This window comes from Narcine bancroftii, chromosome 8 (assembly GCF_036971445.1).
Source record: "Narcine bancroftii isolate sNarBan1 chromosome 8, sNarBan1.hap1, whole genome shotgun sequence".
Taxonomy (NCBI): Eukaryota; Metazoa; Chordata; class Chondrichthyes; order Torpediniformes; family Narcinidae; genus Narcine; species Narcine bancroftii.
Genome location: NC_091476.1, coordinates 4,192,439 through 4,215,963, shown reverse-complemented (window position 1 = coordinate 4,215,963; position 23,525 = coordinate 4,192,439). Strand labels below are relative to the sequence as shown.

Below are 23,525 nucleotides of genomic sequence, written 5' to 3'. Positions count from 1 at the left end.
GTCTCGTGTATGGCCATCCCTCCGAAACTCTCCACAACACAGACAGATTGATTAATGTTTTCGAGTCATTAGAGGTTTAATTAAACAGCACATGAAACGGAGTTAAATTGCACGGGCAGCAGGCATCACTAGTGTTAAAGAACTCATGCTCACTTTTCCAGCAACTCGATATCAAAGCAGAATCGTTTGTCGATGGATTCAGTTTTCCTCCGAATGCAGGACTTCAGTTTAAATTCCTGGAGAGAAACGGGCAAAGCAGATTGATTTTAATTTTTTTATTAAATTAAATTTAGACATACAATACAGTAACAGGTCCTTTCAGCTGTCAAGCCCATGCTACCCAATTACACTAATTGACCTACAACCCAATACATTTTTTTTGTGGGGGGAAGGAAACCGGGTAACATGAAGGAAACCCTCGCAGACACAGGGAGAACGTACACACTCCTTACAGACAGCGCTAGGTTTAAACCCTGATCTCTGTAACAGTGTTGCATTAACTGCCATGTTAACCACACAACACTATTCAACTAATATTTGGAATGGCCCTTTCATCTGATGAGAAAGGTTGGACCATCCAGGTGTGCATCCACTGGAGTTTAAAAAGGTAAGAAAGGACTTGACTGGAACAGACAAGGCTCCAAGATATATTGACAAGGTTGATATGGTGGAAACGTTTCCTCTTGCAAGAGAGCCTGAAAACCAGGAGTCACTGCTTCAGGAGGATGAGGTGACGTTATCCCTCAGAGGGTCACAATTCGTTGGGATCATCTCCCTTAAGTAGAGACTGGAGCAAGATCTCCGAACAGCTTTAAGGCAGAGACAGAAAGGGTCTTTTTAAACAAGGAGGTGATGGTTATTGTGGCTACAATGGAATGAGGTTATAGGCAGATCACCATTAAGGGATATTAAATGGTGAAGCAAGCTCAAGAGGTGTCAAGTGGGCTGTTCCTGCTCCAAGTTCATGTAGCAGCTTTTGAAGCATCTCCTCAAGAGCTCCCATCCCCAACTTGTAACCCATGTCCACAGACAGAACCGCAGCAAGAGTATGAGCCTCCGTCTATGTACGTTAACAGTGGTAAAACACTGCAGTCCATTTACAGACTGAACACAAAGAGTCCCGATGCCAGGCCAGGAACTTGGTCAAAGCACCAGGTTTAAGGAGACGCTCAGAAGTGACCGTGGGGAGCAGAGCAGAATTTGGTGCATTGGAAGAAGGCAGAGATCGGACTGCAAACTGGATAGGTGAAAGGGAGGGGAGAATGCATAGAAGGACACAAAAATTATTAGAGGACATAAACAGGCAGGAGTGGAATGCAAAGATTCAGAGTAGAAATGGCCTTGAATTCACTGCCGCAAGCGTGGTGGAAACATACTCCATCATGAGTTAAAGGTCAGAGAGATAAAGTGTGGAGCCAGGTTCTTGGCCAATTGTCTACTCTGACCATCACACTCCCATTACTACACTAACGCTATATTATTCCTTATTTTTTTTTACTCTCCCCACATTTTCAACTCCTCAACTTTATCACCAACCTACACACTACAGGTGGTTAAGAGTGGCCAATTAATCAACCAACCCACATTTCCTTGGGATATGAGAAGAAAGCAGAGGACCTGGAGGAAGCCCACACAGATATATAGAGAACATGCCAAGTTCCACACTGAGAGCTCCCAAGACGAGGGATTAGCCTGAGTCACAGGAGCAGGCTCTGGTTGTTGCAGCACCGTGCCACCCAGAGCTCTGGGGAAAGAGCAGGTGGAATAGGATTGCAGTAGGAAGAGCTGGCATACACTCAATGGGCCAAAGGGCCTTACCACATTGTGACAATTCAACGATTCTACTGCTAATTTTGAGCAACACCCTTGTGTCCTGTCCTCATACAGCAACCTACAGACTTGGAACAACTGCTAGCTTCCATCTTTATCCCTCTTCACTAAATGAACATCATTCGTCATTTCTCCACCCATGTTCTCAGTCAGAGGGACATTGATTATGTATCTTTATCTTTTCTGTATAAAGAACACAGTTTGCCCTGCTGAGTTTCTCCAGCGTTGTGCTTTTAATTCAACCCATGGTGCCTGTGGACGGTCGTGTTTTACTTCCTCATCAGAAAGGACAGTTTGCAATGAAGCAAAAGGAATGAGGTAGAACATTAACACATCAACAGTAGGTGGATACTACAACATGAGGAGAAAGGAGAGGGAAGGGGGAGTGCAGGCAGCTTGGAGGGACCAGCAAAGTAACACAACCAAGGGAATCCATCATCTGTTCATCTACCTCACCCCCTCAGCTGCAATCAGGAAAATATTTTTTAAGACTCAAATAAAAGCAATAATATGTAATGTGGTTAAAAATAAATAATGGGTTCCATTTATACACCACTGCACAGCACAGCTGATCAGTCCTGCAGTTTGACGAAATAAGCCGCAGATACCAGAAACTGGAATGATCGAAGGATACCCCAACAGTCGCCTGAACCCTTCAGAGTTCAAAAGGAAACCCTGCTGACGCTGTGACTGTAATACAATACACAAAATGCAGACGAAACTCAGCAGGTCATGCAGCATTTATAAGAAGCTTTCAGGCCTGAACCCTTCATCGTGAGCAAAAAAGCAGGCAAGCGCCTGAAGAAATGGTTGGAGACCTAATTAGCCTTTTGAGTAAGGAGCAAGTGAAATGAGTGGGATGAGAATTTCCTACATTCATTCACAAAACACTCATTGGCATTGATTCACTCCAGTCAAAGCAGGAATTGGTGTCAACTCACATCTCCAGCCCAGAGCAACCCTCACCCACACACCCATGAAACCATGACCCCCCAGTAACAACAGGACACTTTGCAATTGAGAGTCACAGATACTTACTTGCTTCACCACAGGTTTTGAATCACAGGATATCATGGTTAGAATTTTGGTATCTTTCACATACTTGCAATAATATTTCACCCAGGAAAATCCGAGAGCCCCTACAAAAAGCCAAAAGTATGTTTGTTGAGCAGAATCTTAATCCACTTCATCTCCACACACCAACCCTGTCCTAGCCAATGAGGTCCACCATAGTGATTTGATCAATTCTTCTCTGGTAGGAGAGGGCCTGAGCCACATTAGTAGAACTGGCATTCCCTCAAAACCTTGCCCTTTCTGTTCCATGCTAAAGAACTTGCTTGCCACTGCCCTAAGTCCTTTTCACACTGGCGAACCAGTAGATTTGTCCGTTCAGTGAACCGGTTATGGAAGCCATTTTTGCCTTTCACACTCACCACAAGGCATCCCCGGGGACATCTGAGTGATGCACCAAGCGATGGTGGACCTGCCCTAAATCCTGATCAACGCATTATGATCTTGTATTTAAACAAAATTAATCATGCGTAATTATATAATTAAGCATTATCTCCAGCACAGCACAAGCCCTTCAGCCCCTGGTGTTGTGCTGATTGATATCAACTTTTATAAATTTATAAAAGACCATGGGAAAGTATAACTGCACAATTTATAAACACCATGAGAAAGAACAATAGTGGGTCCACCCTCCCAGAGAAAGTGCTGTATGCATGGAGCACTCGTGGAGGGGTTTCTCTGCCGCATGGAATTCTGGGAGGGCAGATCGCCATCGCTCTCTCTCCCCCACTGCGACTTTCCCATGGTTCTTTAGAAATTTATAAAGGTTTTTTATAGGTCAGCAAAGTTTGTACCTTAATTTTAATTTTTTGTTTCTTTCATGTTCCTGCACTCACGCAAAAACATCATCAATGTGTCACTACTTTGTCCCTGAATAATCCATGACCTTTTCACACTGGGCTAATCAGCCAGCAGGCGCCATTTGATGCCAGAAATGATACAACCTACCTAGGTGATCCATCCCTGGCGTGATTTGATGCTTGCGTGCTATTTAAGGAACTTTCACTTTACGAAGACAAGATCCCAGTGTGAAAGGGGCTCCAGATAGTGCAGGCAAAATCTGAGAAATTCCCCATGAACCTTGATTATTGGATAAGACAAATGCTGAATATTTCACTGCAGGGGAAGGGGTGGGGGGGGGGGGGGGGAGAGGGGAGAGAGTCCTCACACATTGCTTAGTTCTACGGTGTAAGCAGCAAATGATCATGTCACTGAAAGAGTTAAATGAATCCAGAATAACCATGGACTCTCTGCTCATGTCCAATGGGTAACAATGGATTCAAGTCCAACGTGTCAGAACAGAAGAACGAGTGAAGATACAGTCGAAACCCATGTGGAATAAATTTGAATGGAGTAGTAAAGAATTGTAGTTCTGTTATTAAGACACAAGATGTCACCAACAGATGCAGTAAAGAACATATCCCCTATGATATTTTAGCTTGTGGTTCTCACCCATTTGCCAGCTTCTGCTGTACTTAGTGGGTTGCACCTGCATCTCTCTCCTGTAGCCACGAAAGGTTTTGCATCTCATAAACGACAGAAATGCAGTACAAATGCTGGTTCACTTCTCACATCAAAACCATCAAATATTCCTTTGTAATGTGATCCTCAATTTCCTCAAGAGAAAATCCCAATCTGTGCATATTGGCAGCATCACCTTACTGACCAAGGCTGTGTACTTAATCCCCTGCTCTGCCTTGCCATGTTCAGCTCCAACACAATCTATAAATTCATTGACGACACCACCGTTGACACACTGAATAATGGGAAAAGGGAGAATATAGATGGAGATTGAGAATCTGGTTGTATGGTGACAGAACAACAAAGTTGCTCTCAACATGAGCATGACTGAGGAGCTCATTATCAATTTTAAGAAGGGGAGCTTGAGGGACAAACTATTTATAATCATTGGTGGGGTGGCGATGTGAGAGAGCTTGCAGCTTCCTTTCCTGGATGTCCATGTATTGGAGGACATCTCCTGGAGCCAACACATGAAGGCACAACTAATGCCTCTACTTTTTACAGACTCTGAAGAGATTAGGCATGTTGTCGATTACTCTATCAAACTTCCACAGGTATACGGTAGAAAATATACTGACTGGTTGCGTCATGGTTTGGAAACTTGAGTGCTTTGGAACTCGGAAAATGGCAAACCTAACCCAGTCTATCTTGGACACCAACCTCCTTGACTAAACTGAAGACATTAAGAAGGCAGTCATCACAAAGAATCACCATCACCCTGGTTATGCTATCTTCTCGCTGACATCTTCAAGCAGAAGGTACAGAAGCCCAAACTCTGGCACCTAGAAGTTCAAAACCAGTTTTCTTCCATCAAACAGCTATCAGGCTCTTAAAGCTTAACCGTGGCATCACTCCAGGCTCACCCAAAGATCTGTCTGCATTATTGTAACATCACATTTTTTTTTGCAAATGCATCTGTGAATATTTGTCTATTTTTCTCATATTATTGTTAACGTCTTTTATGCACCAGCGTTGTCTCCGCTCCATCCTCAACATCCATTGGAGCGCTTTCATCCCTAACGTCGAAGTACTCGAGATGGCAGAGGTCGACAGCATCGAGTCCACGCTGCTGAAGATCCAGCTGCGCTGGGTGGGTCACGTCTCCAGAATGGAGGACCATCGCCTTCCCAAGATCGTGTTATATGGCGAGCTCTCCACTGGCCACCGTGACAGAGGTGCACCAAAGAAAAGGTACAAGGACTGCCTAAAGAAATCTCTTGGTGCCTGCCACATTGACCACCGCCAGTGGGCTGATATCGCCTCAAACCGTACATCTTGGCGCCTCACAGTTTGGCGGGCAGCAACCTCCTTTGAAGAAGACCGCAGAGCCCACCTCACTGACAAAAGGCAAAGGAGGAAAAACCGAATACCCAACCCCAACCAACCAATTTTCCCCTGCAACCACTGCAACCGTGTCTGCCTGTCCCGCATCGGACTTGTCAGCCACAAACTAGCCTGCAGCTGACGTGGACTTTTACCCCCTCCATAAATCTTCGTCCGCGAAGCCAAGCCAAAGAGAAAGAGAGAGTAGATGCAGCAAGAATTTCAAATTTCAATCTATATATACATTATGTATGTGACAAAAACCTCTCTTCGTCAATAACATTTACCATGTATATTTTTTTTTAAAAAGGAAGTTGAAAGAATATGAAATGATTAACTTAACAGGATGTTATAGGAATCATAGCAATGCTGTCCTCTCCTTCCAGCAAGATTGGGCCCAATAAATATGCCTTAAAACTTATTGGAAAAGATGATCAGCTCTGCATTATAATTCTATCCACTGATTCAGAGGGTAGGGGGACATCAATCCCCCTGAGCATAAAGACATCCAAAAGGTAGTGGACACAGCCTAGGACATCAAAGGCAAAACCCTCCCCACCTTCAAGAACACTACAAGGAACGCTACCATCGGAGAGCAGCAGCAATCATCAAGGATCCATACCACCCAGCACATGCTCTGTTCTCACTGCTGCCATCAGGAGATATAGGTGCCACAAGTCTCGCACCACCAGGTTCAGGAACAGCTGCTACCCCTCCTCAACGACAAACCCAATCAGGGGCTCATTTAAGGACTCTGACTTGTGCACTTTATTGATTTTTTCCTCTCTGTATTGCATAATCAGTATTTTTACATTTCTTCACTTGTTTACATGTGAATGTTGGGTACAGTATTTTTTGCACTGGCAATAAGTGGTCATTCTGCCTAGCCCTCGGAAAAAGAATCTCAGGGTTGTATGTGATGTCATGTATGTACTCTGACAATATATCAGAAATCTGATCCTTACGTTTCTCTTGAAAGAAGAGGTAGCCTTCGATGGTAGGTTGTCCTGGTAATTTGCAGGTTTGTGGGGCTTCCCTCATTCTTTTCATTAGATCCTCCATCTCTTCTCGAGTGCCCATGAAATGATTCCTCGTCTAGGAAACAAAATAATGCCATTTCACAATCCAGCCTCTCATGTACACCTTTAATAATCACTGCTGCTCGTCAGGATACTAATGAATAGGCCTGGTTCCTGAAATAATCAGGAATTGCTGTCTTGATTTTTTTTCTTCCTGCTTTTCAGTTCATATTTTGGGATCCATGCACAGCCAGCAAGACCGGCTTTTATTATTCATCTCTAATTCTCTCTAAGAAAGTGGTAATGAGGTATTTTGTCTGACATGCTTGCAGCTTTTCTGGTCAAGATGCTGCAGCACAGACCCAGAATCCTACAGCCAGAGGGTAATTGTTTGTAACACCCACCATTAATATGATTCATTGGATAAGTTTCAATGAAATATCTGTTCAAAGCGTGAAGCGACTAATTTAATTTACACAGAACTTTAGAGTCAATTCAATTAGAAAGGGCCAGCATTTAGTATCTTTGTAGATGGGTGAAAAATAAAAGAGCCGGCCTACTTCACAGCAACTACCACTCATTACAGTTGGGCTTCAAGTTCCACTCCAACAACAACGTCACAAAATGTAAATGAACATCCCACGATACACTGTCAATGAGAGGTTGGAAAATCATCCCAGGGAACAATTTCAGAGAAGTTTATTCTTGCGATGCTAGTGAAGGTTTACCAGCAATCAGCAGATCCAAAACTGATCATCCTGTCATTTTGTCATTGTTCCTTATGAGACAGTGTCATCTTCATGCCATTTTTTCCCCCTACATTTTGAAAAGTAATTCATTTGATAAACACTTTGGCATCTCCTAAAATTGTGAAAGGAGATACATAAAGCATATCCTTCTCCCATTTAAAAAAAATTAAATCTGGATAGCATTCAAAATATTTCTGTATGAGCTGGATCATTGAAGCAGTCTCAGTATGTAGGGACGTAAGGTGTGGTTGAAAACTAATGCTGTTGAAACAGCCACTTGCCATTGTGATAAATGAAACTTGACTCAAGAGATTGGATGCTTAATGTTCCAAGGTCTTCAGCAACAAAAATGGATCAGACAGACAGGATTGGAAATTCTGGAAAAAAAAAATCAGAAAGTGGTGAATGCAGAAAGTAAAATTGGGATCAGGATGCGGATGTTGCTGTGACATCTAAACAGTTTGTGAACGTGATTTTCCAACTAACGCTGCAGAAACAAGAAAGATGAACTTCACAGAAGACCAGAAGAGCTGTGTAGAAGATAGTTGATCAGATTCCAATGAGCAACAGAGGGTGACAGAGTTAGCGCAGTGGAGAGCGCAACACTATTACAGCACCAGCGGCTGTCTGTAAGGAGTTTGTACATTCTCCCTGATTCTGCGTGGGTTTCCTCCCATCCTTCAAAACTTACAGGGGTTGTAGGTTGATTAAATGTAACTGGACGTCACAGACTCATAGGCTGGAAGGGCATGTTACCATGGTGCATGTCTAAATTTAAATTTATCACCATGAGCCACTGAGTCTGAATACAAATCACCCTCAAGGTAATGAGGGACGTGGAGCTCGGCCAGTTCATTGGTCCTGTCATCCATGAGATTATCCGAAACCCTCTCCAGCACCACATTTAAACTGAGCCAATTCTTTTCCATTTGCTCATCTGTAGATTTCTGTGCAATCAATGTTATTGTGAAGGTCATACTCAGAATATTTCTAGATATATTGGTAACATTTTTATATTTGGATACTTCATTCGGGTTTCATGTCACTGTTCTTCCTGCATTGGCCATCTTCTGACACTCAAATTAAGAAAAAGCATGTTTTGGGGAAGAGCAGAGCATGGGGGCAAAAGAGGGAAAAGAAAATAAATTGCATGGGATCAGAAAAGGAAGGAGTCATCAATGGACGTGGTCAAAACCACTAGTCTGTAATTCCAACAAACTGAGGATGTATTTAGTGAAAGGCATCTCAGATTCCATCAAATCACTAGGAATTAATGCTTCAATGGCTCCCAACACCAAGAAGATTAAGGCAAGCCACAACAAGAACCAAATATGCATATGGGTGAAATAGATGAAGGTGATTGGATAGGTTAACTAAATGATTAACAAGGCTCCTGGGATCCTAGTCATTTAAAAACAGACAGAACCAAAGCAAGGAAGCTGTACTAAACTTAGAAAACACCAGTTTGTCCTCAGCTGCAGAATTATCTCCACTTCAGGTCAGAAGACATTGAGGCTATGAAGTATACAGAGATTAAATTGAATTATTCCAGGGGGAGAGAGAGATACAAATACTTGGGAGTCTTCATCTTACAGCACAGAAGGCCAATATGAAATTATGTAGAGTTTAGATACCAGATTAAGTGAAATTTCCAATGACAGAGACTATAACTAGATAGTACTGTCAAAGGAACCAGAATCAATACGAAGAAAGACCTTTGTTTTGTTGAAACAAGTGATTAAAATTTGAAAGGTGTGTGTGGGCGTGCGGGCATGTATTTTCTTTTGTCTTCTTTCCTCCAGCTCTCCACCCACTTCCCTCTCCATTCACAGAGCCATCTCTCCTCCTCCCCCATTTGTAGGTGTACACTCCCTCCCTTATCAGCTGTAACCTCCTGCCTTTGGGACTGTGCTCCTCCCCCACCATTTTGTTCAGGTGCCTGTCTACATTTTTCATCTTGATGAAGAGCTCAAGCCTGAAACGTTGGTTCTGTATCTTTATCTTTGCAGTATAAAGTTCACTGTTTGATCTGCTGAGATCCTCCAGCTTTGTGATTTTACATGAATATTGTTATTTCCTGGTCGATCTGGGAATTATAGGGAAGGATGCAGTTCACAGAATTCACAAATTCCATGAAACGGAATTGATCCCAAGACTACTGAGAGAGTTGGTCAGTTGTCTATTCCCAAAGATAACCCCCAACTCACATGCTGCAGACTTAGCTGAAGCTGCTGTTTATAGGGCAAGAAGTCCTGAGTCAGTTCAAAGGTCAGATGTTGGAAAGTGAGCAGACTGTGTATAAATGCCAATACCTGTGAAGAGAAGAACATAAACAGCACTTACTGAAATCAAATGGCAAAATGAAGACAGAGTCAAACACTCTTCTATAATGTGTTTAAAACTACTGTTCCCTTTTATCTCAACTTTAATAACAAGGATACAACTTACTGGCTCCACCACCTCAAACTTCTTTCGCTCATGAACCTCCTGAATTTTGTACACGTACTCTAAAGATGCCTCGTAGAAGTTCTGTCTTTCTTTATCAACCTGCACGTCTGCCTGGATTAAAACATAATAGAACAACCGTCAGACCAACTAAACTCAGCAGGAAAGAATTGTCAATTACACTTCCATGGGTAGCAAGTGTGAAAGCTCTACAAAGGCACATTTAAAAAAAAACACACAGCAATTAAAGCAATTATGGGGAAAACAAAAATTAATAATCCTTTCATGTCTAGATTAATCCCCGGATATGCTAGCAATTCTCTGGCGTCATGAGGCTCTGTTGCATATGGATGTGGCCAGAAGCCACCATCCTGTAGAAGACTGGGATGTGTTTGGAACCAGTTCCTAACTCCACACACAAAAAAAAACGTTTTTGAAGTTCTACAGATTCAGTAGTCATGGGGCAGAGTCCTGGAGGATGCTCTGGAAAAAGAAAATCAACAACAGCATTAATGATAGATGTTTAGAGGAAGGTATAATAAGGTAGAGGTTGTTCCCATCAATGGATATTTCAAAGACCAGTAACAGAAGTGTAGAATTATGGGACAAAGAGATAAATAGGAACAGAAATTATCCACCTGTCTCTTTGAGTCTTCTCCGCCATTCATTAATGTCATGGCTGATCCTCTAAATGTTTCATTTTGTTTTAAATTTAAACATACAATGCAGTTACAGGCCCTTCCAGCCCACTAACCTGTTGTGCCCAAATACAGAAACTAACCTACAACCCTGGTACATTTTGAAGGGTGGGAGGACACCGGGGCACCCAGAGGAAACCCAAGCAGACACGGGGAGAATGCACAAACTCCAGTCAGTGCTGGGTTTGAACCTGGTCACTAATGCTGTAGTATTATTGTGCTAACAGCTACCTCACCATGCCACTCTGCCGCACCACCAGTTTCCAACACCAGATCCCTTACTCATTTAATTCCCAGCACTTTTATTTTGAAAGAACTCAACAACTGACCCTCTCACCACAGCTGCCAGAAGAGGTTTCTGCATCACAGAACCTAAATGGTCAACTCTTTATTCTGAGATGGTTATTCTTGGTTTCTGGGGAAGCATCCACCCTGCATCCATTCTTCTATCCTTGGTAGAGGTTACAAAGCTTCAATGATACCTCCTCTCATTCTTCTGATCCCTGGAGAGTACAGGCCTCATCTACTCAATCTGTCCGCCTACAGAAAACATCCCATGCTTTCTGTCCAATAACCAGTTCTTAGTCCATGTCTGTACATTACCAGCCACTCTGAAGAAACCTCCTATGAAGAACCATGTCAAAAGCCTCCTGAAATTCCAAAATGCCATATAGAGTCAGAGCTGTACAGCATGAAAACAGGCCTTTCAGCCCAATGGCCATGTCAATGTTTGGACTATGGCCCTTAAAGCCTTTCCAACCTGTTTAAAAGTCATTAAAATGTTACAATGGTCCCTGCCTTTAGTTCGTTTTCTGACAGCTTATTCCATATACCCACCATCCTCTGTGTGAGGAAGGTGCCCCTCAGATCCCTTTTAAATCTCTCCAGTTTGAGACTCTCCTACCCTGGAGAAAAGACTGTGCTTATTTGCCTTATCTAAGTCCAAAGTGCCTTAAAGTTCTTAAAGTTCAGTTATTGACAGGGTACATACATACACATCATCTACAACCCTATATTCTTTTTTTCCCCCCCAAGGGGTAGGTCAGGAAGTTCTTAATCTTCTGGTTTGGAATTCACTTCTACTAGATTTATCAGTACTTTCCAAAGCAAGTTTAAAAAGCACTCAAGGGATCATAATTTGTAACATTATCAAGGAAAGGGGGTGGGGGGGGTGCAAAGGGACTGACCAGATTACTCTATTTGGGAGCAACAGACTCGATAGGCCAACTGGCCTCAGATTGTACAATTCCATATTTCCTTTCGCCAATGTGAATATTTTCCTCTTCCTTCATTATCATTTGCTCAGGCAAGATTAAAGGAAACAAACAGTTTGGTGGAGAAAGTTACAAGACCATTTACCTCCTGGAGCTGAGATTCCTTCTTCTTTGAAGAGAGACTAAGATGGCGGTCGAGTGCAGAGTAGAACTTCTCACTTTCTTTTTCAAACTTTTTCTTTTTCTCCTGTGAAGAGAAAAGATGTCATCAGACTCAGGATTTCCACCTCTGGTGCAATGGTCGCCAGGATAACTCTGCAAGAATCCTGTCTGATCACTTTCTCCCTCCTCCCACACCCAACCACAGTAATAATGACCCCCTTAGTGGCCTGGCTGACGTTTCTCCTTCAACCAATGTCATTCACATTGCTTCCTTCACCCCCTTCCAAGTTGACCGGCCTCTCACCAACCCTTCCTAACCTGTCCCTCTTTACTGGCCATTTCCCCTCTCCACTCTTGATGAAGAGTTCCAAGGAAGAAGGTTAACTATTCTTATTCTCCCACTGATGCTTCTCGACATGCTGAGTTGCTTCTTCAGCAGTTGCTTTTTTATTCCAGATTCCAGCATCTGCATTCTCTCATGTCGCCAGTGTTCAGATCAACACGGATTTTGAAAACTTATTGTGTACAAACTTTCTAGCCCTCTTTAACATGACAGCAGAAGTACCCTGCAAGGGCACTTACTACACAAAATTAATGTTATTTCCAAATTTTTACCCACATCATTCAACACAAACACAACACAAGACAATCAACACAAGGACCAGTCAAAGAATAGGCTCCACATACAGCTGCTGCTCAGAAATATTTCCCTATTGGTTGCTACCAACACTAACGAGGCTGAAATCTGGAATCATTTCACAATGCTTCATCTCCTGGACTCACATCCAGGATCCAACCACCCAGAGCCACGGGCACCTCGCTCACCAAAATATTTGCTTTGATTTTGTTTTGATTTCCAAAAAAAATTAAAGACAGATTCTGGATACAAAAATGGTCCAACAAACAGTAAAAAAAATGCTAGAAAGGAGGGAAAGAGAGAATTTGTTGGCAATTTAAGGTTCATAATCAGCTGCTTGCAATAATTCACAGACTTACTGATTATCAGCTTTAAAAGTGGGAATAGGGAAGAATTTAAATGCAGAAACAGGCCTGGAATACCAAGATTGGAACACTGCCTCCTTAAGGTGCCAGTTCTTCACAGAATCTGGATGTCGGATTGCATTGATCAACCACATCACCAATAATCTGTTATACTCAATTAACAATCGAGGAAGTTGCGGAACATAGGAGATAGTAAATTGTGAGATGTGTCACGTGGCCAGTCAATGCCTTCGAGTCCAATTAGCTCCAGTCCTTATTCCCTGTAATAAGGTTGTCCTGTCCACATCTCACTTGAACTGGGAAATAAAGCGACAGTTTGCTAATCAATTAGTGCCTCATACTGTCTAAATACTGTTTGGGGAATATCAGGCAAGGAAATCAAAGATATGGGACAGTTAACGTAGTGGTTAGCTTCAGCACTAACGACCCGGGTTCAAATGTCTCGCTGTCTGAAAGGAGTCTGCATATTTTTCCCGTGTCTGCGTGGGTTTCCTCCAGGGGCTTCGGTTTCATCCCACCCTTCAAAGACATACGGGGTTAGTAGATTAATTGGTCACATGGATGCATTTGGGGCAGCGCAGGTTCGTGGGCCAGAAGGACCTGTTACCACACTGTATCACAAAATTTAAAAGAAAATACACAAAACTTGTCCATTATGAAAGAGCAATTTCTTTCCCTCATTCTTTTCTCAATTCTTTGTACATTTGTCCCCACTGATCCCATTCTCTTTTTTGGGAGGGGGAAGCGATTGGTTTAAAAATCAATATGGAATCTGTTTACAGGTAGCAATTCAGTACGATGGGGCATTAATTTGAACTGTCCCTGGCATTAGAGCCGCAGGCAACACTCAGGTTGGGTTTACACAATGGATGACAGTTACATGAATAAGAGTCCCAGGCAAAGCCTACACAGTGTACATACCCAGCAGTTCAACAGAACACTGCAGGAGAGCAAAAGCAGAGAATAAACATGGAAAAAAAACATATGGAAGACTATTTCTTTGCCAGAAATTAGAGCAGGATTTAGAGAAGTGTAGTTCTCACTGCTCTGCAACAGAAGGCTGTCCTGCTCTTCAATTTGACTGTGAATCGCAGCTGCAGCCTTGGAATTAATTAGGTGCATGTTAGCCGTGCATATAAAGGAAAGCAGATAGAACAAAGGAAGACAGATTGCTGAATTAATTACATGGCACTCACTACACCTGGCGCTCCCGCGGCCAGTCAGGTTTGTTAAAAACAGCCAGCAGTGTTTGATATTACTGCAGAAGGTCAGAACAGTGCAAATAATCTCACATAGGTTTCACCTGCACTACAGCTAGATCTTTACAACTCTGCACACACAACTCCTGGACCAGCACTAGTGAACAGGTAAACTGGGCACAATGTACCAGAATCACCTTCCAAGGGGCAGGTGCAGCAGAAACACCAAGTACTGCACTGTGGGTCTCAGTCGACAATTCTCAAGTGGTCGTCATCAGGCAAGGGCCAGGGAGCCAACCTCAGACCACAGCAAGCAGTTTGAACACTACCAGAGGATGTACATGCTATTGGAGTAATGCAACATAAAAGAACCTACAGGGGAATTGAGCGTCATGGGGAAACAGGCGCGTAGGTAGAGCTGAGCTCGTGACCAGATCAGAAATGTTGAATGGCAGAGCAGGCTCCCTCGCCTATATCTTATGTAACAATTAGACTGGCTAGCTTGGCCTATTTCTTTAGGACCAAAGACCAAGGAGAGATGCAATTTACATTTACAAAGTTAAAACTGACATAAATGAGATGAATAGTTACAGCCTGTCCCACTTCCAGAGTGGTTGCTTAACAGAAGAACTGATGGAAAAGGTAAAGATCAATGGAGGGTTTAATATCCACTGTAGTCAGGAGTTGGAAGGCACAGTCTAGGACATTGAAATCTACAGCACAATACAGGCCCTTCAGCCCACAGTCCTGTGCAGACCTAAAAACCTTCTTGAACAACTGCCTCATATTTCCCTACTGCATAACCCTCCATTTTTCTCAGTTCCATATCCCGAGCTAAGTGTCTTTAAAGATCCTATTGTACCTACCTCCACCACCGTTCCCAGCCATGCATTCCATCCACCCCCACCCCCCCACTCTCTCTGTGGAAAAACATACCTCTTATATCCGACCCATAGTTACTCCCAAGCACCTTTCAGTCCTGGAAAAAAGCCTCTGACCATTCACACAATCAATGCATAAAAGTAGAAACCTTCACCACTTAAAGAACATCACTTTCCTGCCTCTCTCCTCCACCCCCCCCAACAAATATAATTTATTATAAACTATACAGTCATATGGTAAATGAGATTACATAATCTTTATTCGATGTACCAAGTCTTTCGTTACCATACCCACATTGAGTCAATAGAGCTCCAACGTTTCATTCTCAAACACGGCATCACTGCTACATTTGAGGGGTCCAGTGACAGGAGGAAGTGAAGCTGTAGGGCTTCCCCAAGGACCTTATGCAGAGACTGCACTGAGCATCATTGTGTCCCTCACCAATTACTCCCTAACATTGATGTGTGGCAGGCTGGCAGCTTCTTATGCTGGAAGACCAACAACTTTAGCCTTTAAAGTGATGATCTTCCATCAACAAAACATGTTTGTCTCAATAAGCATCGTTTTGAACAGCACATGGAGCCCTGTTTTATACAGCTGAATGGGATGAACCTTGACAAAATCCTCTTCCATGTCTGTTCATGGACTGGCCCATGCACTGCCAGTCTGAGACCACCCGCAAATTGGAGGAACCAAACCTCATCTTCTGACCTGGCTCCCTCCAACTGGATGACAATGACAGCTACTTCTCTGGTTTCCATTAGAAATTGCACCACACCACCCCCCAAATCTTCTTCCCCATCTCTTTCCCTCGAGCTCTGCTCTCTCTCTCTCTTCCTTTTTCCCTCTGTCTCCTTTCACAGAGCCAAAATCAATTCACACCTTTCCACTTATCATATCCAATTAACACCCGTTGTTTGTCAATCTGGACTCCTCCCCCTTCCACTTTTCTCTCTCAGTCTTTATCGAGATGCCTGCCTGGTTTTTGCTGATACCTTGAAGAAGGACTCAAGCTCGAAATGTCAGTAATATATTTTTACCTTCTATGGACGCTGTGAGACCGGCTGAGTTCCTCCAGCATTTAATTTGTGTTTTTACAACAATCACAGTGTCTGCAGACTTCAGTATTTCATAAAATCCCCTTTCAGAAATTCTTGGCAGACAGAGTCCACAAGGGGGTGGATAACTGTCTCATTAACACCATATCCACTCAAACGTTGGACTTGGAATCCAACTGTACATGAAGGGAACTTTTCACCAGCAGTCAAGGAAGGTCCTTATTCCTAGTTTAAGTGCTTCAGTGATGAGACCTTCTACCAAATGACTTTGGGGCTCTGCTCAGGAAACTACCCAACAAGATTCATCTCTCTTGACCCAAAGAGTCTCCACAACATTCCATGGACCTTTGTCCAATTGGCATTGCCAAATATATTTCTCTGGACAAAGGGCAGGTGGCACAGCACAATCCAAATGAACGGAACATCTCACAACCTACCTCAAAACTACAACATGAGGAACAGGCAGAACTCTGGTGACAGGTGACAATTTGTACCATTCTACCCAGAATTATACATATACAAAGGTGGACATCAACATGAGAGCTACATTGGGTACAAGTTTCTCCCTTTGCTCTGGAGATTTGTACGTCACATCCCTACAGATACAATCCATGCAAGATCTCCAGAGGTAGAGAAAATCAGAGAGACGTAGAAAAATAGGTTGTCTTCTGGCCTCAGAGCTCTACATTGCAGGATCAGCTCCATGAAGTTGAGAAGAGGTCACGTTAGTTCTTTCAAAAGGTTCGCACAAGGAGCTCTGTGATCAACCACCTTGCTGACCAAACTTTGCCTACTCTAAACCTCTCCTATATCTGAATAAATCAGCAATCTCCAGCTAACTTGGGGCTATCAACAGGATTGGAGATCTGCCTGGTTACTTACTGCAATTACTATGTTGTTGAAAACACAAGGAACCACCGCCTGTGTTGGAAGTTGACCAACTTAAACTCTACCTCCCAACACCTCATACCATGCGCACCAAGCGATCAGTGCACCATTAAATCATGCAGTCTAAAACATGGACACTGCATTTTTACAGGAAATACAGTTTGTCGACCTTAATTTTAAATGGCAGCAGAGACACTGGCTCAAAGAGCAGAGAAGTGGGTGAGAGTACAAGTTGGAAACTACAGATCACAGGATCTCTTCCCAATCATTTGCACAACAGTCATTCTCTACATCACCTGATAACCCACACCCCAGTAAGAAGCAAGTTATAACCTCAAGTAGATACATTCAATCCAGAAGATATAAACGTTACAGAAGCAAGAAACAAATGGTGGATCCAAACGAATGGGCAAGGTCCTCAGAACAACACCAGTGCCTTTAAACAAAGGAAATGTTGATGGGAGTGAGTGACTAATTCGAAAGTGAAGCAACAAGCACTCAACAGACATTTGACTTTTGTGAAAAGATCATCAAGGAACAAGTTTCCACGTTATTCACGAGCAATAAAGGCCGAATACCTCACGCACTTTATCAGGGATCCTATTGACAAGTCTTGGGATTGTTATTACCACCACAAACACTTGCGGGACATAAACACACACTCCAGCATGGTGTAAGATTGCCCATCTCTTATCTACTTTGTTGAAGCTGCTTTGGTCAAACTTCTGTCAAGCAGCCACATTCTCCTAAAATGGAGAACTTTAACAGACTTGAAGTAGAGGGCACAACACCAACTAACAAAAAAGACCCACACCAGTTCACCTGAATTAAATCACAGCACGGGGGGGGGGGGGGGTTGAGAGAGATATGGCACATTATTCAAATCTTCTAGGTCCGTAGCTGGTAGAATGTTTTAAATAGACTGTACCTGAAAGCATGGCACTCCACTGAAAATTTAATCCCTGACTATTCAAATCATCTGTACCATCAACTTCAGCTTTAAAGAACACTCACATCAGTATCCTCCACTTTCTCAAACACATCATTCCTGTAGCACAGTCATTTGAAGTTCATCAATTAATCTCAGAGCCTTGGTTTCACAAAGTCCATAAAGAATCCAAAAAAATCAATATTTAATGAGTGGATTAGGATAAACTGTTTTCTGGTAAGGATGTGTTCAGTAAGTGGAAGGTGTTCAAAGGCAAAATTTTGAGAGGGCAGAGTTTGCATGTTCCAGTCAGGATTGAAGGCAAAGTTAACAGGCAAAGGGATCCTTGGTTTTCAAGGGATATTGGCGATCTGATTAAGAGAAAGAGGGAAGTATAGGCCACAAGCAAATAGGTACCAGAAGAGTATAGAAAATGTAAGAAAATACTCAAGAAGGAAATCAAGAAGGCAAAAAGAAGACACGAGGTTGCTTTGGCAGATGACGTGAAGGTAAACCCAAAGGGTTTCTGCAAGTATGTTAAGAGTAAAAGGACAGTAAGGGACAAAATTGGCCCCTAGAAGATAAGAGTGGTCAACTATGTGTAGAGCCTAACAAGATGGGGGAGATCTTAAACCAGTGATTCTCAACCTTTTTCTTTCCACTCACACACCACGTTAAGTAATCCCTATGCCATAGGTGCTTTGTGATTAGTAAGGGATTGCATAAGGTGGTATGTGAGTGGAAAGAAAAAGGTTGAAAACCACTGTTTTAATCGTACCTATTTGACTCGTTATGTGCAGGGTTTCATAAATCCAAAGGAAATGGGCCAATGACAATTTTTCTCAAGCAAAATATTTCAGTAACAATTGGGTCTAGAGCAGTGATTCTCAACCTTCCCTTCCCACTCACATCCCACCTTAAGCAAATCCTTACGAATCACAGAGAACTGATGGCATAGGGATTACTTAAAAGTGATATGTGAGTGGAAAGAAAAAGGTTGAGAACCACTGTCTTAAACAGTTTTTTTTTGCATCTGTATTTACTCAGGGAACTAGAAACAAGGAAGGAAGGGAAACAAGCAGTCATGGCATGGAACATATAGAGATTAAAGAGGAGGAGGTGTTTCCTGTCTTACAGCCTGACATGAGTTCCCTCGGACCTTGAGGAAGTCTAGTGTAGAAAAATGGGTGAAGTGCCAAAGGATTGGATGGTGGCTCATGTTGTTCCGTTGTTTAAAAAAGGGTCTAAAAGTAAACCAGGAAATTACAGGCCAGTGAGCCTGACATCAGTAGTAGGTAAATTATTGGAGGGTGTTCCGAGAGATCAGGTATACAAGTATTTGGACAGCCATGGCTAATTAAAGACGGTCAGGATGGCTTTGTGCATGGTAGATCATGTTTAACAAATCTTATAGAGTTTTTCGAAGAGGTTACCAAGAAAGTAGATGAAGGAAAGGCTGCAGATATTGTCTACAAGGACTTTAGTTAGGCCTTTGACAAGGTCCCCCACAGGAGGTTAGTTCAGAATGTTCAGACACTAAGTATACATGGAGAGGTTGTAAACTGGATTCAACAGGATCTGCAGAATGGGAGAAACCAGAGAGTGGTAGTGGGTGGTTCCTTCTCAGACTGTTCCTTCTCAGACTGGAGGCCTATGATTAGTGGTGTGGCTCAGGGATCGGTGCTGGGACCATTGTTGCTTGTTGTCTATATCAATGATCTGGATGATTATGTGGGAAATTGGGTCAACAAGTTCACTGATGACACTAAGACTGGAGATGCTGTGAACAGTCAGGAAGACTTTCAAAGCTTGCAGAGGGATCTGGACCAACTGGAAAAAATGGGCCAGCAAATGGCAGATAGAATTTAATGCAGACAAGCATGACGTGTTACATTTTGGAAGGATAGACCAAGGTAGGACTTTCATAGTAAATAATAGGGCACTGAGGAGTGCAGATGAACAAGAGATCTGGGAATAGAGATACATAATTCCCTGAAAGTGATGTCACAGGTAGACAATGCTGTGAAGAAAGCTTCTGATATCTTGACCTTAATAAATCAAAGTACAGAGTACAGGATTTGGGATGTTATGGTGAGGTTGTCCAAGACATTGGTGAGGCCAAATTTGGAATATTGTGCGCAGTTCTGGTCACCAACTGCAGAAGGATATCATTAAGATTGAAAGAGTTCAGGGAAGATTTACTGGGATGTTGCCAGGTCTTCAGGAACTGAGTTATAGTAAAAGATTAACAGGTTAGGACTTTATTCCTTGGAATGTAGAAGAATGAGGGGAGATTTGATAGAGCTTTACAAAATTATGAGGGGTATAGACAGAGTAAATACGATTAGGCTCTTTCCACTTGGATTAGGAGAGATAAATACAAGAGGACATGGCTTTAGGGTGAAAGGGGAAAGGTTTAGAGGGATCATTAAGGAGAACATCTTCATTCAGAGAGTGGAGGGTGTCTGGAACGAGCTACCATCTGACGTGGTAAAATGAGGGCTCATTCAAGTTTTAAGAATAAATGGGAATGATAGGGTGCAGGTCAGTGGGACTCGTGGAATGATGTTTCAGCACAGACTAGACGGGCCAAATAGCCTGTTGCCTGTGCTGTAGTGTTTATTGGTTCTATGGTTCTAATCCATTTTCCTGAAATAAACGCCAAATTGGCATTTTGCCTAGAGAACTGCCTATCTGAAGACTGACTGTAGGAAATGGAATAAGCTGGAATGCCTTCAAACCTTTCTGATTCTGCAGTAATTAGTCCAACATTGCAACAGAAATTTCCTCGAGAATATCAGCCCTCCTGCTAAACAGCTCAACTTCAACAAAATAAGACTGCTGCAGTGGTGGAGAGAGGTAAAGTGGGAAGGGGTAACATAGATGCTCAGTTATTGGCAGTAAAAGCCCAGAGTGGAAGGATAGGAAACTCAGCAATAGAATCTTCTACCATCAGAAGCCAAGCCCTGACAATCTCCAGTATCAGATCCAAAGGACCTTTACTTCAGTCTGCTCTTTGGCTGTTAACCTCGGGAACCAAAATAAACATCCTGTGAATCCCAAAATCATCATCAAAATAAAGACACAGGACCCTTCCCTTCCCAAGGACTTTAGGCGTCCAGATGTAATATCACCTCATTAACCCAATCCACCAGCCTCCTACTCGAGGTTGTCCCTGGGTTATGAACGGCTTCCATTTATACAAATGTCCAAAAGTCCATTTTGTTCACAGGTTGGAAAATAACAATGACTCCACTTCCATGGGATTGTAATGAATGGTGTTGATGAGAACCAATCAACATGAACATTTGTATATTGTCCTCACTTGCCCAGTTACAATGGTACAGGATCATGACGTCCCGTGTCAATGGCTAGTTCGAACGAGTTTGAATTATCAGTGGAAGTTACGTTGCTTTATGGCGCATAATTGCACAAGAATTAATTGTGGCAAATGTTCATCAATTTTGAAAGCAATTTACATATGTGGCCTCCCACAGTGAAACAGATGGCCTTTGTCCTTAAGTTACTGTGGGGAGGTTATACAATTTTCCTTAACACTGCCCTCTGTCTTCCTTACGGTAGACAGTTAAAGAATTTCACGTATGTTACGTGACAATAATGGACCCTTTACCTTTTTACCTTTAACATGAACTTTATAATATTAATGGGAGCTCATCTATCTGGGTGACCATAAACGAGGCATTTGTTACTTAGGGATGGCACACCCAGCAATATCTTAATCGCCAATAAAAGTTGCCACAGAACGTCTCCCAGTAACGGATGAAAATAAGCAGAAAGCTGGAGAGGAATGGGGCAGGGTAGGGGATATCAAACAAAGTCCATGGTTGTACAAGCATCAGTTTCAACAAGGCTTACCTTTGCAACTCCAATATGGTCTCTCTTAAAGATCTCCAAGGGTTTAATTAGGAAATTGCTAGAATTCTGAATCTATAAAACAAGAGACAAATGGTAAATACAGTCAGAGTTAATATTCCCAGATCCCTGGGAAAACAGGATGAAGTGCTGGAGACAGACTGATCATCATTTCATCTTCCCAGTCAAAACCCTGCTTTGAAAATTATTGAGCAAACCAACCCAATCAGGAATTGTGAAGTAACCCAAAACTCTTGAGGTTCAAACTGGCAGGCACTATATGTCAAAGGAAAAAAATACCATGGATCAGTGGCCAAGGGATTAAAGTGTGTTTAAAATCATCAAACATAAAAAACCTGACTGGGAAATATTTCAAACACATTGTAACCCCTTCATACCTGTCCGCAATGGGCCTTTAACCCCCTTCATAACCTATCCACAATATGTCTTTAACCCCTTCATAACCTGTCCACAATATATCTTTAACCCCATTCAAACCTGTCCACAGTGTGCCTTTAACCCCATTCAAACCTGTACACAATGAGCCTTTAACCCTTCATACTCTGTCCACAATGTGCCTGTGACCCCTTCATACCCTGTCCACAATGTGCCTTTAACCCTTCATACCCTGTCCACAATGTGCCTTTAACCCTTCATACCCTGTCCACAATGTGCCTTTAACCCTTCATACCCTGTCCACAATATGTCTTTAACCCCTTCAAACCTGTCCACAATGTACCTTTAATGCCTTCGTACCCTGTCCACAATGTGCCTTTAACCCCTTTATACCCTGTCCACAATGTGCCTGTAACCCTTCATACCTGTCCACAATATACCTTTAACTCCTACATACCCTGTCCACAGTGTGCCTGTAACCCTTCAGACCTGTCCACAATGTGCCTGTAACCCTTCATACCCTGTCCACAATGTGCCTTTAACCCCCTTCATAACCTATCCACAATATGTCTTTAACCCCTTCATAACTTGTCCACAATATATCTTTAACCCCATTCAAACCTGTCCACAGTGTGCCTTTAACCCCATTCAAACCTGTCCACAATGAGCCTTTAACCCTTCATACTCTGTCCACAATGTGCCTGTGACCCCTTCATACCCTGTCCACAATGTGCCTTTAACCCTTCATACCCTGTCCACAATGTGCCTTTAACCCTTCATACCCTGTCCACAATGTGCCTTTAACCCTCATACCCTGTTCACAATATGTCTTTAACCCCTTCAAACCTGTCCACAATGTACCTTTAATGCCTTCGTACCCTGTCCACAATGTGCCTTTAACCCCTTCATACCCTGTCCACAATGTGCCTGTAACCCTTCATACCTGTCCACAATATACCTTTAACTCCTTCATACCCTGTCCACAGTGTGCCTGTAACCCTTCAGACCTGTCCACAATGTGCCTTTAACTCCACCCTCTACCTTTATTCATAATCTTTGCCACAATTTCAGACTTCTTTCACCCAAAAGCTATTCCACAATGGTGACTCCTCAGGAGCAGAAGTTCTCATTGCTGATGTGGCGCTAGAACCATGGTGCCAAATTTGGAACAGTTAATTATTTGGTTAACATGAGACAGAACCTAGAAAATGAAAACTTTCCTTTTAAAAGAATGTTCTATAGAGAAATACAAGAGAGGGAAATGTCA

At 42.7% G+C, this 23,525-nt stretch overlaps 1 protein-coding gene across 14 annotated transcripts in view; it reads right to left on the bottom strand.

Moving 5' to 3' along the window:
* The window catches only part of ophn1 (oligophrenin 1), a 190,567-nt gene that overhangs the window by 99,180 nt on the left and 67,862 nt on the right, over window positions 1-23,525 (bottom strand). For all 14 annotated transcript variants that reach the window (XR_011342792.1, XR_011342790.1, XR_011342791.1 and 11 more), the window contains exons 4-10: window positions 21,866-21,937; window positions 12,016-12,117; window positions 9,962-10,072; window positions 9,721-9,825; window positions 6,711-6,840; window positions 2,869-2,969; window positions 154-236 (exon numbers count right to left, since the gene is read on the bottom strand). Coding sequence is in view for 9 of the 14 variants with exons in the window: in XM_069892713.1 (XP_069748814.1) it covers window positions 154-236; window positions 2,869-2,969; window positions 6,711-6,840; window positions 9,721-9,825; window positions 9,962-10,072; window positions 12,016-12,117; window positions 21,866-21,937 (704 nt within the window). In the remaining 5 variants the exon portion in view is untranslated. The remainder of the gene's footprint in view (window positions 1-153; window positions 237-2,868; window positions 2,970-6,710; window positions 6,841-9,720; window positions 9,826-9,961; window positions 10,073-12,015; window positions 12,118-21,865; window positions 21,938-23,525) is intronic.